This window comes from Egretta garzetta, unplaced genomic scaffold (genome assembly GCF_000687185.1).
Source record: "Egretta garzetta isolate BGI_Z169 unplaced genomic scaffold, ASM68718v1 scaffold353, whole genome shotgun sequence".
Lineage (NCBI taxonomy): Eukaryota > Metazoa > Chordata > Aves > Pelecaniformes > Ardeidae > Egretta > Egretta garzetta.
In genome coordinates this window covers 17,156-31,682 of record NW_009259307.1, presented here as the reverse complement: position 1 = coordinate 31,682, position 14,527 = coordinate 17,156, and the positions used below count along the sequence as shown (strand labels likewise).

The 14,527-nt window shown below is 39.5% G+C and overlaps 1 protein-coding gene across 1 annotated transcript in view; it reads left to right on the top strand.

Moving 5' to 3' along the window:
- The window catches only part of TJP2 (tight junction protein 2), a 53,037-nt gene extending 44,209 nt beyond the window's left edge, over nucleotides 1-8,828 (top strand). The window contains exons 14-23 of the mRNA XM_035891729.1: nucleotides 274-461; nucleotides 1,562-1,657; nucleotides 1,765-1,844; nucleotides 2,917-3,127; nucleotides 3,512-3,612; nucleotides 3,990-4,202; nucleotides 4,535-4,645; nucleotides 5,584-5,910; nucleotides 6,336-6,416; nucleotides 8,008-8,828. Of these exons, the coding sequence (XP_035747622.1) occupies nucleotides 274-461; nucleotides 1,562-1,657; nucleotides 1,765-1,844; nucleotides 2,917-3,127; nucleotides 3,512-3,612; nucleotides 3,990-4,202; nucleotides 4,535-4,645; nucleotides 5,584-5,910; nucleotides 6,336-6,416; nucleotides 8,008-8,127 (1,528 nt within the window). The 3' untranslated portion in view covers nucleotides 8,128-8,828. The remainder of the gene's footprint in view (nucleotides 1-273; nucleotides 462-1,561; nucleotides 1,658-1,764; nucleotides 1,845-2,916; nucleotides 3,128-3,511; nucleotides 3,613-3,989; nucleotides 4,203-4,534; nucleotides 4,646-5,583; nucleotides 5,911-6,335; nucleotides 6,417-8,007) is intronic.
- Nucleotides 8,829-14,527: the final 5,699 nt, after the last annotated feature.

Below are 14,527 nucleotides of genomic sequence, written 5' to 3'. Positions count from 1 at the left end.
CTTTTATTTATGCTTATGCGAGTTATCAGTTTAAGACCTGAGGACTCATTCCTGCCCAGCAATCTTATTGCTTGTGGTGAGCTGGAGCATCATTCTGACACTGCGTTTGCTCCAGGGCAAAAGAACCTGGACTTCTCTATTTGTTCCTCCACTCATGGCTGTCTATCTGGCAAATTACCCATTGCAAATTCAAAATACATTGCTCTTCAGTGAAAGCGCCTTTGCCCTCTTTGACTAGTTCTGTACAAATGAACTCTGTGCTTTCTCTGTCAGAGCTGAGCAGATGGCCAGTGTTCAAAATGCCCAAAAAGATGGCTCAAGTGATAGGGCAGACTTCTGGAGAACACGTGGCCAGCGATCTGGAGTGAAGAAGAATCTGAGGAAGAGTCGTGAAGATCTGACAGCTATTGTATCTGTGAGCACAAAATTCCCAGCTTATGAGCGAGTTCAGTTGCGTGAGGGTAAGTGAGACTGCTGTGAGCCAGCTGCCCATTTATTGTTGGCTGGTATGGCGTCCAAATGTTTGGTCAGCTAAGTAAGTGATTTTGAACAGCTTGGATTCAATGTTAAATTTGAGCAAGAGGAAGGGATGACATTTTTCTCAGAATGCAAATTTCTGGATGCTATTAACTACTCTTAAGAGAAAAGCCTTTTATGCTTTTAAACTGCCACTGTTCTCCTTTGCCTCCAAATTATATGTGCCAATTTAAAGGTTTAAAATGAAGAAAAGAAGAAACAAGCAGGTTTTTCTTTTTTCTTCAGCTTCCCCTTGGCTAGCTCTGAAAGTACAGTCCATATACCTGAGATCACAATCACAACCCTTAGCTTGCTCATAAGCACCACTTTAACATTACCTTGAGAGCAAATAAAACACAAGTGTTTTCAACAGATTGTCCAAATGTAATCAAGGTTGATGTGATCCATCTCCGTGACTCTAAACTAACTATATTACTAGTGTTGTTGAACAAGTCAAGATAATTTATGGATATTCACACACGACAGTAGTGTGGAACAAAACAAATACTAAAAAGTATTTTAAAAGAGCTCCCAGATACCAAGATGAAGACTGAGCAATAGAATGGTATTCCTCCATTAACTTACAAGGACTGTGTTTGCACTTGTTTTGATAAAAGCATAACAGAATTTTGCATTTCTTTGTTTCTTCAAGCTGCCCTGCAGCTGGTTTAGCATTTGTATCTTTATTCACACAAAACCTGTGGGATCAAGGTTCATGCTGTTTTGCTGGATGGAAAGATTACTGACGATCTGCTGCATGTTTTCAGAATGTAAAATCCTCTCAATGCATCTTCATTAGAAGGAATAAGGAAGCTGTTAAATTAAAACAATCTCTTTTGCTTTCTCAGCTGATAAAAATAGCTTTCTGTATGAGTTATGTTGTTGTGCAAACTTCTGAGAAATACTATTTTTAAAATATATTTTTTAATATATTCGACTTATTCATAACCTTGCATTGTAATTGAGGATCTTGTCTGTGCCACTTCACTTAGGTATAAAACCAGTATTACCAGACTTACATTTTCTCAAAATACTTTTCTTTCAGCTGGTTTTAAGAGACCTGTGGTGATATTTGGCCCTATTGCAGATATTGCTATGGAAAAGTTATCAAATGATTTGCCTCACCTGTACCAGACAGCAAGTAAGTTGTCCTCTTAGCTTCCTTATCAATCTTAACTGAGAGAATGGGTAACTTAATAATCACAGCTGCCTGGCTGCTCTAGATAAGCTAAAATGTTTTCTTTGCAGAGACAGAACCCAGAGATGCAGGTTCGGAGAAGTCAACTGGGGTAGTGCGCTTGAACACTGTGAGGCAAATCATTGAGCAGGTAGCGTATTTCTCTGTGAAAATTGCTTACACTCCAAGGCACGTTGTTTGATTTGTTTGCTCCTAAAACTTGCAAAGTCCTCAAATCTTCACTGCCTCTATTTCTGCAATAAGTAGACTTGGCTTAATGATAGGGCTGTTTTCAAATTGTTCAACAACCATTTTTATAATTTTGATGCTTTCCTCCAAGTTGGAGGGTGAACATGATATTAGAAATTACATTCTCCTTCCTTATTCCATTCTAAATTTGAACAGAGGGGCATCTGTGCTTTACCATGTGCTTTCTGAATTTGCCGTGAAGGCTTTACTGTCATACAGTGCTCCTCTTGCTCTTACTGTCATCAGAAACTTAACATTTTTGATTGCTTCACAGTTACTGCTATTGAACTGAACAGGAAGTGACAGTGATAGCTAAGTGGCATCTATGGATTGACTCTCTTTATAAGACTGTTTAGAGATCAAGTAAATAGGTGGTAATCAAGAAGCCTAAAAAATTTAGGCAAAAAGAAGGTAATCCACGGCTTATTGCCCTGAGCTGAATAAAAATGATGCTGGAGGGGTTAGAACGTCACCCAGAAGTCTGTTCAGAGCTCAGGCTCCACTGAAGCATGCATTTGAAAATCCCATTCATCTTTGCACTAGAAGTAGCTAAGAAGGACTATATTAAATGAAAACAGTGAGATTTGCCTCAGCTAGTAAGTGTAGATAAAAGCTCACATATAGCACCCAGAACAGTTGTGGTAGTAGAAGCTGTGGTAGGGGTGGGTAGAGAGAAAAGCTAATTAACTTTCACTACCTATTAAAAAAAAAAACAAAAAAGTGGAATAAGTGCATGTGTCTTACTTAACATGAGAGTTAGCTAACATAAGAATGTACATTTAGGCAAATGTTCAGAAAAACGAAGCTGAAAGCCTGCTGCGGCTTCTGAATGTGATATAATTGTGGGAAAAAAACCCAACAAGTTGTGGTCTTACCTGTACAAAAGTATCCTGGCTTTCCTAGGATACCGTGTTGAGACCAATTCCTCCTGATCTCCACAAGCAGCACACTTGACTGGGCTTTCTTGTTAACAGGATAAACATGCTCTGTTGGATGTGACTCCTAAAGCAGTGGACCTGCTAAATTATACCCAGTGGTTTCCAATTGTGGTCTTCTTTAACCCAGACAGTAAGCAGGGTGTGAAAACCATGAGACAAAGGCTATGTTCCACATCTAACAAGAGCTCGAGAAAACTTTATGAGCAAGCAAACAAACTGAAGAAAACTTGTTCCCACCTCTTTACAGGTAAGGAAGAATGTGTATCTAACTTGCTTACCAAGAGAGTAGTGGATGTGACACTGTGAGTCTTGAGACATCCACTTACTACTCTGGATATTAACTCAGGCAGGCTGGAACTAAAAGGGTGCGAAGGTATGGTCATGAGCAATCCCTTCCTTGCCTTTTTTCAAAGTTCCGTGTTCCTTGTACCAGCATACTGTCATTAAGAGATAAGCTTGGGGAGTGGACAAGCAATAAAGTAAAAACACCATGTTTCTGTCAGTGATCTAAATGAAATGGCTGTTTAACATTCACATATAACTAAACCTAAAAGTGTTAAACAGCAAAGACTGGATAAAGGCTCACACTGCGTATGCTGTGTATATATGCTTTTTCATTCCATTTTTACAGCCACCATCAATTTGAATTCAGCCAACGATAGCTGGTATGGTAGTCTGAAAGATACAATTCAGCAACAGCAAGGAGAAGCAGTGTGGGTATCAGAAGGAAAGGTAAGCAGTCAGTCCATACTGTACTAAGCTATACAGATGTCTCAAGATACCTCTTGCCATTAAAAATTGTTCAAAATTTTGTTTGCCAGTGCTGTATAACTTAGACAAGTAGTCAGCTGATGTCTGTCTTGAGAACAAAAACTTACTATTGTTCTTTCTGTTACACTTAGAGCTTTCATCACTAATGCAGTGGCTAGGGGAGAATGGTGAGGAGGGATAAACTTTTACAGGACTTTTCCTTTCTGATTCTGCATTACAGTTTTTTTCAGTTCTGCAAAGTCATTCTTAAGGAGATATTTGGTGTGATGTTGAGACCTAACTAGACAAATTCTTAAATATCTAATCTTTGTTCCTAAATCTTACTGACTTCTCTTTAGATGGACGGCATGGAAGATGATGCAGATGATCGTATGTCTTACCTTACTGCAATGGGTGCTGACTATTTGAGTTGTGACAGTCGGCTGATCAGTGACCTAGAGGATACAGATGGAGAAGGAGGTGCATACACTGACAATGAACTTGATGAGCCCTTGGATGAACCAAGGATTTCATCTGTTAGCCGGTCCTCTGAACCTGTGCATCATGAGGAGGTGAGTTCATTAGATTTTCAACAAGACTGTACTTTGGACTTTCTGAAAGCCCTGTATGTATGGCTTAAAAATGAGAGGTTTTTAAGCTGCAGCTTTATCTTCCCTTTGATAGTGTTTTAGAGCTACATTGTGTAGAGCAAAAATAGAAATAGCTCTGCTTTTCTGCCTAACTTTATAGGTGATGAGACATCATCAAGAAACTTTGAACTTTGCAATTAGATCTGCAGTGATTTGTGAACAGTTGCTGACTGTCCCAAAATAGTAAACTTGAGAGAGAAAATGATTGAATTACTAGATACTGCAGTGATTTAATCTCTTATTTTCTTTCATAGAGTTTAAAAAAATTTAGTACAGAACCAAAGGCCCAGTTGAGAAAGGCTGGCAGCAGGGAGATCCTTAGAGAACCGAGTCCACCTCCAGCTTTCAAGCCTGAACCACCTAAGGTAAACTTGTAGAAACAAATCTGAATACCAAGTTCCTCTTTCTGGGCAATTCTCCAGGGTGACACATTAGGAGGAGTAATGGGAATGATCAGAGGCTAGAAAACATTGTCAGTGTGGAGAAAGGAATGACTGAAGGTGTTGCAGGATCAAGCAGAGAGAAAACTTGAAGCATAACTGTTTTCTTTCTGCTAACAAGTAGAAAGGCACTTTTTTAGCTCAGCGAGAATAAAGGTAGGCTAATCATCAGGAAAAGCGTACCTGATGGCTGTTGTTGTGGAGCACAAAACCAGAATCTACCACCACTGAAATCAGTCTCTAGAAAACCACTAGAAATTGATGTTAACTGTTTAGTCAAACTTTGCTCAGGAATGATGCAGGGGGAAAAAAAAAGTATGATGTTTGGACACCAAATTCTATTTTAGCAATTCCTGATTTCACCTGACACCAAAGTCCGTCCTTTATGATGGATGCCCTCACATACTGCATGTATTCAAAATACATTCAGGTATGCCTTGACAAGGGAGCTTGGGCAGAGTAGGACATGCGTACAGAAAACACAGATGGAATGGAAAACAGACTTGGGTCCTGTGCACTTCTAAACTCCTGGTAGTAAGTACTGTATTAGGTAGTACTGACAGATCATTTGGGACATCCGTTTTCTCTGTGCTGTCCCCTAATAGACATTGTAGTTCTGGTAATCCTCAACAAATGGGACAAACAAGTCTAAATGTGCTAGTCTTCTATAGGTTGATGTGTACTGTATGAGCACATGGCCAAAATGTTGCAGCAGTTCAAATACCTTTCAAGTGTTACTTCGGACGAAGATTGACAATGTTAAATACTTAGGCAAAATGATGCATTTCAGATTAAAGCCTTCATTTGAAATGAAAATTATGTAATTGCTGATGTAAACTTTGTTTGCATGTTTTATACTACAGGGGAAGTTACAAAACAAAGAGGATCTATACGACTTCCCCAAGAACTATGACTCCAAATCAAGTAATACTGCTGTCAGCAGTGAGACTTCAACTGTACCAGCCAAAGCAGCACCACCACCTGTTTCTGTGAAACCTGCCTTTGGGCGTCCTATCCTGAGGAACACTCAGCCAGCAGAGGAGGAAGAGGAGGCAAAGTTGGAAGAGGAAGGAAGCGAACAAGAAAATACTCCAAAATCTGTATTGAGGAAAGTAAAAATATTTGAGGAGATGGATCATAAGGCGAGGATACAAAGAATGCAAGAGCTACAAGAGGCCCAGAATGCCAGGGTATGAAGAGATGCATTGTCCCCCTGCTGTGCTTTCCAGCATATAGAACAGCCTGCATCCTGAAAATGAAAATCATGCCCTTGCATTGTGCTGCTTCTGGAGGGAAAAGTTTGGGAAACCACACATACAGACATACCGTTGTGTGGATTTCGATGTAAAAAGAGGACTTATTTTAAGGCTTCCTATTGTAACAATAGAAAGCTGACTAATAGTCCTGTTGCTTTTGGCAATCCATTGTTTTCACGTACACTTTGAATTACTACTGTAGCAAAAGATTATGAAATTGTAGGAATATGAGTAAGATCAGTTATCAATTTGTGCTTTAATTGTTTCAGCTGTAGCTGTGACCTGCTAGATCTACAGTCTAGGTTCCCTAATGGATAGACTTAAAAAGAACAGTTATTTTCTCCTCCTTTCTTTTAAAGCTTGAAATAGCCCAGAAGCACCCAGATATTTATGCTGTCCCTGTCAAAACACAGAAGTCAGAACAGAACTGGCCCCAGCCTGTGAGGTAAGGTGTATCCAGTTTAAAGCATTCTGTCTTGATCCTTTACTTCACCAGCAGGAGAAAACTGATCTTGCCAGTTTTTATTCATGGAAATAATCCTGCCTGGGTATATCGCTTTGTTGTTGTGCCTCAAAGATTACTGTAAAGGTGGGGCAAAATTTCAGTGAACTCTTCTTGGTTTTCAGGACACTTTTTTCTTTTAGTTTTCTTTTAGTATTTGAATTGCTAGGAAGAAACACTATATTCTTCTGCTGAAATACTTGCAGAGCCAGGTTTTTTTGCCCCAATCAGTATTTACTTAGAAGCTTTTCTGCATTCATGTCCTCCGATGTCCGTTCTTCCTATGCGAGTACTTGATGACTGTTAGACTATCATAACAAATAATTGCTGTTTTAATTACTTAATAATATTTAATTAAATGCTTATTCAGTTACACATGTATAGTGTGGGTAGGGAAACTGAGGATGAAAATTGCCAGAGGTCAACCATCAAGTCTTAAGAAAGTAGTAGTCTTTCATTAAAATTCAATGAGTTCTGCACTTTTGACCATTGTGTCATCTTACCCTACACACTGCGTTTTTCTATGACATGAGTAGTCACCTATGCAAGAGCTAACACAGTCTATGATGGATTTTATTTTCTGCTCTGCAGGACTTTTTTTTTTTTTTTTTTTTTGCCTCTTAGTAATTTCCAATAGAAATGGGACTTTCTTTTCTAGTGAATCAAATCCGTTGATGTCATAGCATATAATCTAAAATGCAAAAATTGAAAACATGAAGTGATTATTTTCAGGTTTTCTTGGTGGGTTCAGAAAAGCTTTTTAGCAGTAGTGAAAAGTAATCTTTAACCACATATGCAGAGTGTTTGCTTACATACAGAAATCAGTGCTGTTGCCTTTTGACACGAATGTTAATGATTGACCTAGAGGGAGGGTTCAACCACTGGGGCAGTATGGAAGGAGGATAACATCTTGGGTTTGTACAATGTGGGATTGCAAAAATCGTAGCTTTGAAGCTGAGGAAATGCCTACCCTTGGCATATTTTATTTCTGTATTATCTGATTAGTGTCCCATTGAATGGGTAGAACCACAGTGTACAAAAAACAGAGGTGTGGGTTGTTTCTGCCCACTTTTAAGGATAAGAGCCCTAGTAAGAGCCTTCAGTGAGAAGGCTATCAGTTCAAGAAACGTCACATAAGAAGTCTTCAGACATTGAGACAGGAAACTAGGGATGCAAAAGAAGCAGGCATAGAAAGAATCTGGTGCAAAAATAATTGAGAAAGGGGCTGGGGTAGCAGCAATGGCTGAAAACTTCTGCTGGAAAGGTCTTGGGGTGTGGGGGCGTGTTCAATAATTTTAAATTTGGCATTCTTCCAAGTGGGCTGAGCAGATCAAATCTGAACATCAGGCTCCAGCTTCATGGAAGTAAAATAGGCTTACCAAGGCCATGCCATTGTTTATGGGCTAGAAGGGGTTTCATTTGCTCCATGTGCCTTTCTAGGTTGTACATGGCCATAAAGCCAATACTGAGTACACTTTTCAGCTTTTCAGAATGGAAGTAAACATTATATCTCTCTTTCTCTCTCTCAGAACCGTGGCAGTTATGGCAGCGATGCAGAGGAGGAGGAGGAGTACCGTCGGCAGCTATCAGACCACTCTAAGAAGGGGTATTATGGACAGCCATCCCGATACAGAGACACGGAATTGTAGGCTTGCTAGTATTTGCATATGTATAATGCTCTTCTGAGGTTTCTTCCTTCACAGCCCTAGGGGAGCAGCAGTTAGTCTTGAAAAGCTATATTTTTATTGGGGTGGTGTTAGAGGGTACGCTACTCAACTTAGACATATCTATACGCTGGAACTGGAAGAGTTCATTTTTGGGGATATTTTGTTAGTGTCTAAGAAAAGAAATCGCCATTGCCTGAATGCTGTTGCCTGTTTTATAAGGACCAAATCCTGAAAGTTTGTGTTAATTCTTGGTATTTTCATATTTTAACATAAAACCCCTTTTTTCCCTTTTATTAATGCTGCCTTTTTGGACTGTTCTGCTGTGTTATGAAAGTATAATCCCAGAGATACACTTCTTAATGCAATGGAACTAAATTTTGCAAGTGTATTTGAAGAACAGTAAGTGCCTTTGACATGAAGCATCTTAACTGTTTGTTTTGACATCTGATACTTGGTGCAAAGCCATAACACACTAAAAGGGGATTGACTGTTTCACCTATCTTTTTTTTTTTATCAGTTCCACAGTAACAATTTCCCTTGCATGTTATTTTTCTAAGGTCGCAGATGCATATGCAATATTTCATAAATACTGACTGTACATAATAAAGATCCGATTGACTAGGTTGTTGGAAAAGACCAAGATGTGCTTAAACAGAGAAAATGATGTAGAAATTCAATCAGGTATTAAAATTTACACCGACTGCAAATAATAAAAGGTATATTCTAGACAAACGTTGTGTTATTTTTCTTTTGAACAGTATTAGTCTTATAGAGTCTCTGAGGAGTATACTTGCAGCAGGACATTGTGCAGTTCAGGGTCTCATCTCCTGCTGTTCAAGTAACTGAAATGTCACTGTTGATGTTGCTTCCCAGTGTTCTGAACATAATTTTAAAATTTGTTGTGATTTAAAAGAAAACGGATGCAGAACTACAGTCTTACTGCAAGAGACTTAGAGTATTAACTTCTGCCTCCCCTTCTTTATCCTTAATTCTGCTAAAAAGAAAAAAAAAACCTTGAAAGGGTCACAGAGGAATTTATTTTTGCTCATGAATTATTTTCTAATACTCTCTTAAAAAAAAAAAAAGGTAGAATTTTCTCATTGAGGCGAAGAAATAGATGCATCTCAGATGAGGAAACTTGTGCTGCTCGCCATAGATTATAAATAGAATAGTTTAGTTTGGAAAACACCCTTAAGATCATCGAGTCCAACTATAAGCCTAACACTGCCAATTCTACCACTAAACCCTGTCCCTAAGCACCTCATCTACCCATGTTGAATACCTCCAGGGGTGGTCACTCAACCACCTCCCTGCGCAGCCCATTCCAATGCTTGACAATCCTGTCAGTGAAGAATTTTTTCCTAATAACCAGTCTAAACCTCCCCTGGTGCAACTTGAGCCCATTTCCCCTCATCCTATCACTTGTTGCTTGGGAGAAGAGCCCGACCTCCACCTTTCCTCCTTTCAGATAGCTGTAGACAGCGATAAGGGTTCCTCTCAGCCTCCTCCAGACTTATGCCTGCTGCCTACACTATCCCTGATACAAGCCAGGAAGCCTTTGGCCATGTTGGCCACCTGGGCACACTGCTGGCTCATATTTATAGCCGGCTGTCAATCGGCATCCCCAGGTCCTTTTCTGCCAGGCAGCTTTCCAGCCACTCTTCCCCAAGCCTGTAGCATTACATGGAGTTGTTGTGACCCAAGTGCGAGACACAGCACTTAGCCTGCCTGAATCTCATACAATTGGCCTCGTCCCATCGACACAGCCTGTCCGGGTCCCTCTGCAGAGCCTTCCTGCCCTCAAGCAGATCAACACTCCCGCCCAGCTTGGTGTTGTCTGCAAACTTACTGAGGGTGCACTTGATCCCCTTATCCAGATCATTGATAAAGATATTGAAAATCTCATCATAAAAATTGATATAAATATATAGAAATACAAATATATAGAATAGGAATATATCAAAATATAGAAATATATAGTATATATAAACATAGATCTCCAAATATATAGAGAATACAGAAAAATATATATTGACAAAAATATTGGTGTCAGTATAAAAATATTGACAAAGATACTACTTTCATTAAGCTTTATTTACATTTAGCTGGAGAGAATTTGTGAGCGTTAAAACTTTTTCTGTTACAGCTGCATGTTTTTAGATGTGGGTTCATCTGTAACTTCAGTACCACAACTTTCACCTCTGAAATTATTAAGTACTGCCTGTATTGGAATGTAATTTATAGTTTGGTTGTGTAATAAGAAAGCTGAAGTAAGTTTCACGATCATCAGTTCCTCAGTGTGATTTTCTCGACTGCAGCCCAAGATCCTCGACTCATGTATTTCATGGACAGTTCTTATTTAGTGGTTAATTATTATGTGGGATTTTTTCTCCTTGCCTTCAGCATGTACATATCCTACTGTTTATCACAGTCAGAAGATAGGATTAAAATGTGTACATTTGTTTATTTTCATAATTTCAAAAAAAATCCTCAGTGCACTCTGATGTCTCAGTTATCTCTGGAAACCCATAAGGAAGCATATGTTGAAATACAGTGCTTCCTGATCAAGCTGCTATGCCTTAGTATCTGCTTGCTCCTGAGCAGCTCTACGGACGTCAGGAAATACACTTTCAGAGCAACTCTGCAGTGTAGGTGACACACAGAACTGTTGATGTGAAGCTCATCTGTTTGCCTTTTTTGGTGTAGGAGTGAGAGAAAATAATTTGGGATTGCATCTTTGTTCTTTTTATTCTTCCCTACGGAGAAGGACTGGTCCAGTAGTCCAGAGGATTGGTAGTGAAGGGATGGGTTGGCACAAAGGTAATGAGGGAACAAATCAGAAGCAAAGACTGAGCTATTTCTCCCAACCAGTTCCTGGGTCTGTAAACAATTCTGGTGCTCTGGCTTTATTTTGCTCAACCAAATTTTTGGGGATAGATGTTGATTCCCTTGCTTCAGTAGACTTTTTAAAGTGCCAAGTAATGCAGAAGAAGTGCTACTCCTTCACAGTCTAACAAAGGAGTGTAAGAGGAGAAACTTTCAGCTTTCACTCTCATTGCAGTATCAGGGGGTCTGAACTCTGGAAGAATGTTTCGGTATTCTGTGGGGCGCTCAACGTCTATGCAATGCTGCTAATACATCCTCCTTTCCCTCTTGAGTCCTAAGGGAAGCTTGTGTATCAGCATCCACAGAACAGACTTTGGTCTTGGAATGATCAGCTTTCTCTCTTCCCCCATATAATGCTGAAGACAAAATATGTCTTTTTTTTTTTACCGTCCTATTTCATTGGCTTTTGCACTAGTTAGCAGTTACAATTTGTGACAATGTTCAGTAGAATCAAACTGGTTTTTTATGAGGCTGCCCTATTCTTGTGCTGTTTGACGTGCACAGAAATATAAACTATGTGGGTGCAGGCATTTTTCATCAAACGAGTTGTTGGATTGGTTTTGATTTTGGTACGGTTTGGGGGTTTGTTTTTTTTTGTTATTTTTGCCATGAGTCTAACCGCATGTTCCAGGCATGTGTCAGCAGCATTTTATTTGTGGATTGATACTTTTTGTGGCTTCAAAAAATGATCACTTTAAAAAAAATTAAAACCAGCCTAATGCTGAGCTTTTAAGTGAGTCTTTTAAGACTGTATTCTGGCTGTGTGATCTCCACCAAATTCCAGTAAAGATTCTAAATCTTTATGAAGCTCCTTAGCATACAACTCATTTACTTCGGCTAGCCAAACAGATTAAGAAATCATAAATAATCTGAACTCACTATAGTGGTGGACTTCCAAATGCCTCTGCTGTCTCAAAGATACTAAAACAGAGAAAAACAGAGCTCCACCTAATTCAAGACAGTGGAATATTTATTTAAATTGGATTTTATTTTAATAACTGCTCATACTATTTTACAGACAAAATTAAGACACGTAAAACTTCCTTGGCCTTCTTGCATCACTTAAAAAGAGGGATGTGGGGGTTTAGTGTTAAAAAGAAAATAATGTTCATCTAATGTGGCTCTATTACAGGGAAACAAAAACTAAATTTGCCCTATTTCAATTTGGTGTGTTTGGTAAACTTGTCATTAAAATGCTGAAATAGCTGGTGCAACCACTTAGCCACCTGCAAACACTTAACCTGATTACCAGCCACAGATCAGAGGCTGGTCTTGCAAAGAGTAGCTTATGCCACCTAAGAAGGTTCAGATGCCAAATTAAGAGACATCACAGCAGGTAGCGTGGATTTATTTTTTAGGTACAGGGGCTCAGTACATAACATATTCCCAAGCTCCACAAAACTGTTCAAAAGAAGGAAAGAGAAACCTTAGTAGGGAATAAATTCTGCCTTGTAGGATTCTTACTTTTGGTAAGAGCTTGCTGTATTTCCTGATAAACACATGGCACTTTATCCCTTCCAAAAGCTTTATAGTAGTTTCAGATGTGTATTCTGATGAATTACATCTGATCTGAATGTTAATTTCATAATGTCTAAACTGCATCTCAAGAACTTAAAAACAATCCTTTACCTTATTTTTTCAGATGTGTGCATTGCAGTAACTGAGAAAAACTGTATGTAACCCATCTTAAGAGCTTACAAGGCTTCTCTAGAAATTGCCTTGACACCACTGTGGATGCTTATAAAACTTCAAGTTATACGTATTGCAGTAAAGTAGCTTGTTCTGTGCAAAGCTGATAGCAAGATTATGGCCTGTGCTTTTTAAAGGGGCTGTCAAATAATGAAAAACCTAAAAAGTTACTACTTGAACTTTTAATTTAGAGCGTTACAGGAGCAGTTATCTTGTCCTTGTTTCTTGATCCAAGGTAGTGTCAGCTGAATATTAAGGTCCCTTGTGACATGTCTACAATAGCCAGTAATGTGCTCCAACAGGAACAGAACCTATTACATGGAACTAAATAGTGAGCCAAACAGCTGATTATGGGGACCTGATGATATTTGATCCATTTCAGCACCATTTTAACCATGGGCTATCCCTAGTCTGGTCCCACGAACTGAATGCCTGTTAGCAGCTGTAGCATTAGCTTTGTACGATTTCATTTCATCTGAAAGGAAACCCAGTTCATGTATTCTGAGATGCCTCTGTGGCTCCAGTTGAGGACAGGAATCTAGAAAGATGTTTCACTGGGGCGCATCCATTTCTTTTGTCCCCATTGTTGTCACTCTTCAGTGAGATCCTCATTTGGTTAGTCAAAGGAGACTACAAGGAGTTTGAATGTAGTTTCTTAATATTCATAAAGAAGGTGTTCCGGTGTATCTTGGGGTACAGAGCATATATGTATAGAGGACATAATTTTTCTAAGTAGGGGTTTGCATTCAGATCACCATTCAGAATATGAATTTGGTAGAACTGCAGAACTTTTCAGATTTAATATATAATTGTCCTATAGTGAAACAGCAAAAATTTGCATTTTAGTACATGCAATAGCAGAGGCAGTGTTGTTTGTAAAAGCCTCTAGCATATTCTTCACTTTTTGCAAAGGCTGGATAGTTACTCTGAGAGTTTTAACATGGTTCTAATGATAAGCAGCTTTAGTGGTCACTTGCTTTTGTATGGTTTGGCTGCTAAGCCTGACTGACTTACTCCAGACAACTTCAAGATTTATGGTATTCAGGGTTAATCCTGCTGTTTCTACTGATCCCAAACCAGTTCCAAGGTCCCTAACCTATTCCAAAGTAGTAGTGAGCATGAATTTTCCCAAGCCAGTAAAATTGAATTTGCCTACAGAGAGCACCATTTTAGCTATGTTTGTTTCATGGTTGTTTAGTAAGTTGAGCATAAGAATACAAATGTTCTGGGGAATTGTTTTCCCAGTCCTGAAGGAGGGAGTTTACTAACTGTGGGATTTGCAGAAATCCAGGACAAGTGTCCTCAGTTTCTATACCCTAATCTTTGACTTGACTTAAAGTTACAACGGGGATTTTATCAAGATCAACAGAGGGACCACACAAAAGATTCCAGGTAGCACAGGGTAGGGGGTTATGGACTGATAAACAACTAGGCTTCCAGTTATATTGTGCAAAAATAGAGTGAAAGCTATTTGTAGTCCCTCCATTATATCATGGATACACATCCCAGTCAAAACGAATTTGGATTGCTTTCTTAAAAATTCTGTAATTTTTCTCATATTCATAGGCCAACCGTACCTTGGGCTGCATCAGGAGAAGCATGGCCAGCAGGTCGAGGGAGATGATTCTGCCCCTCTACTCCACTCTGGTGAGACCTCACCTGGACTGCAGGGTCCCTCCCTACCTCCTGCCCCCTTGTGGCCCCGTCTGTGATGTCACAGCCATGACCTCACACCGTGCGGGCCCCAGGCTCTGTGTGCTCAGGGCCTTGCTCAGCCACACAGCACTCCGGGCCACAACGGCCTGGC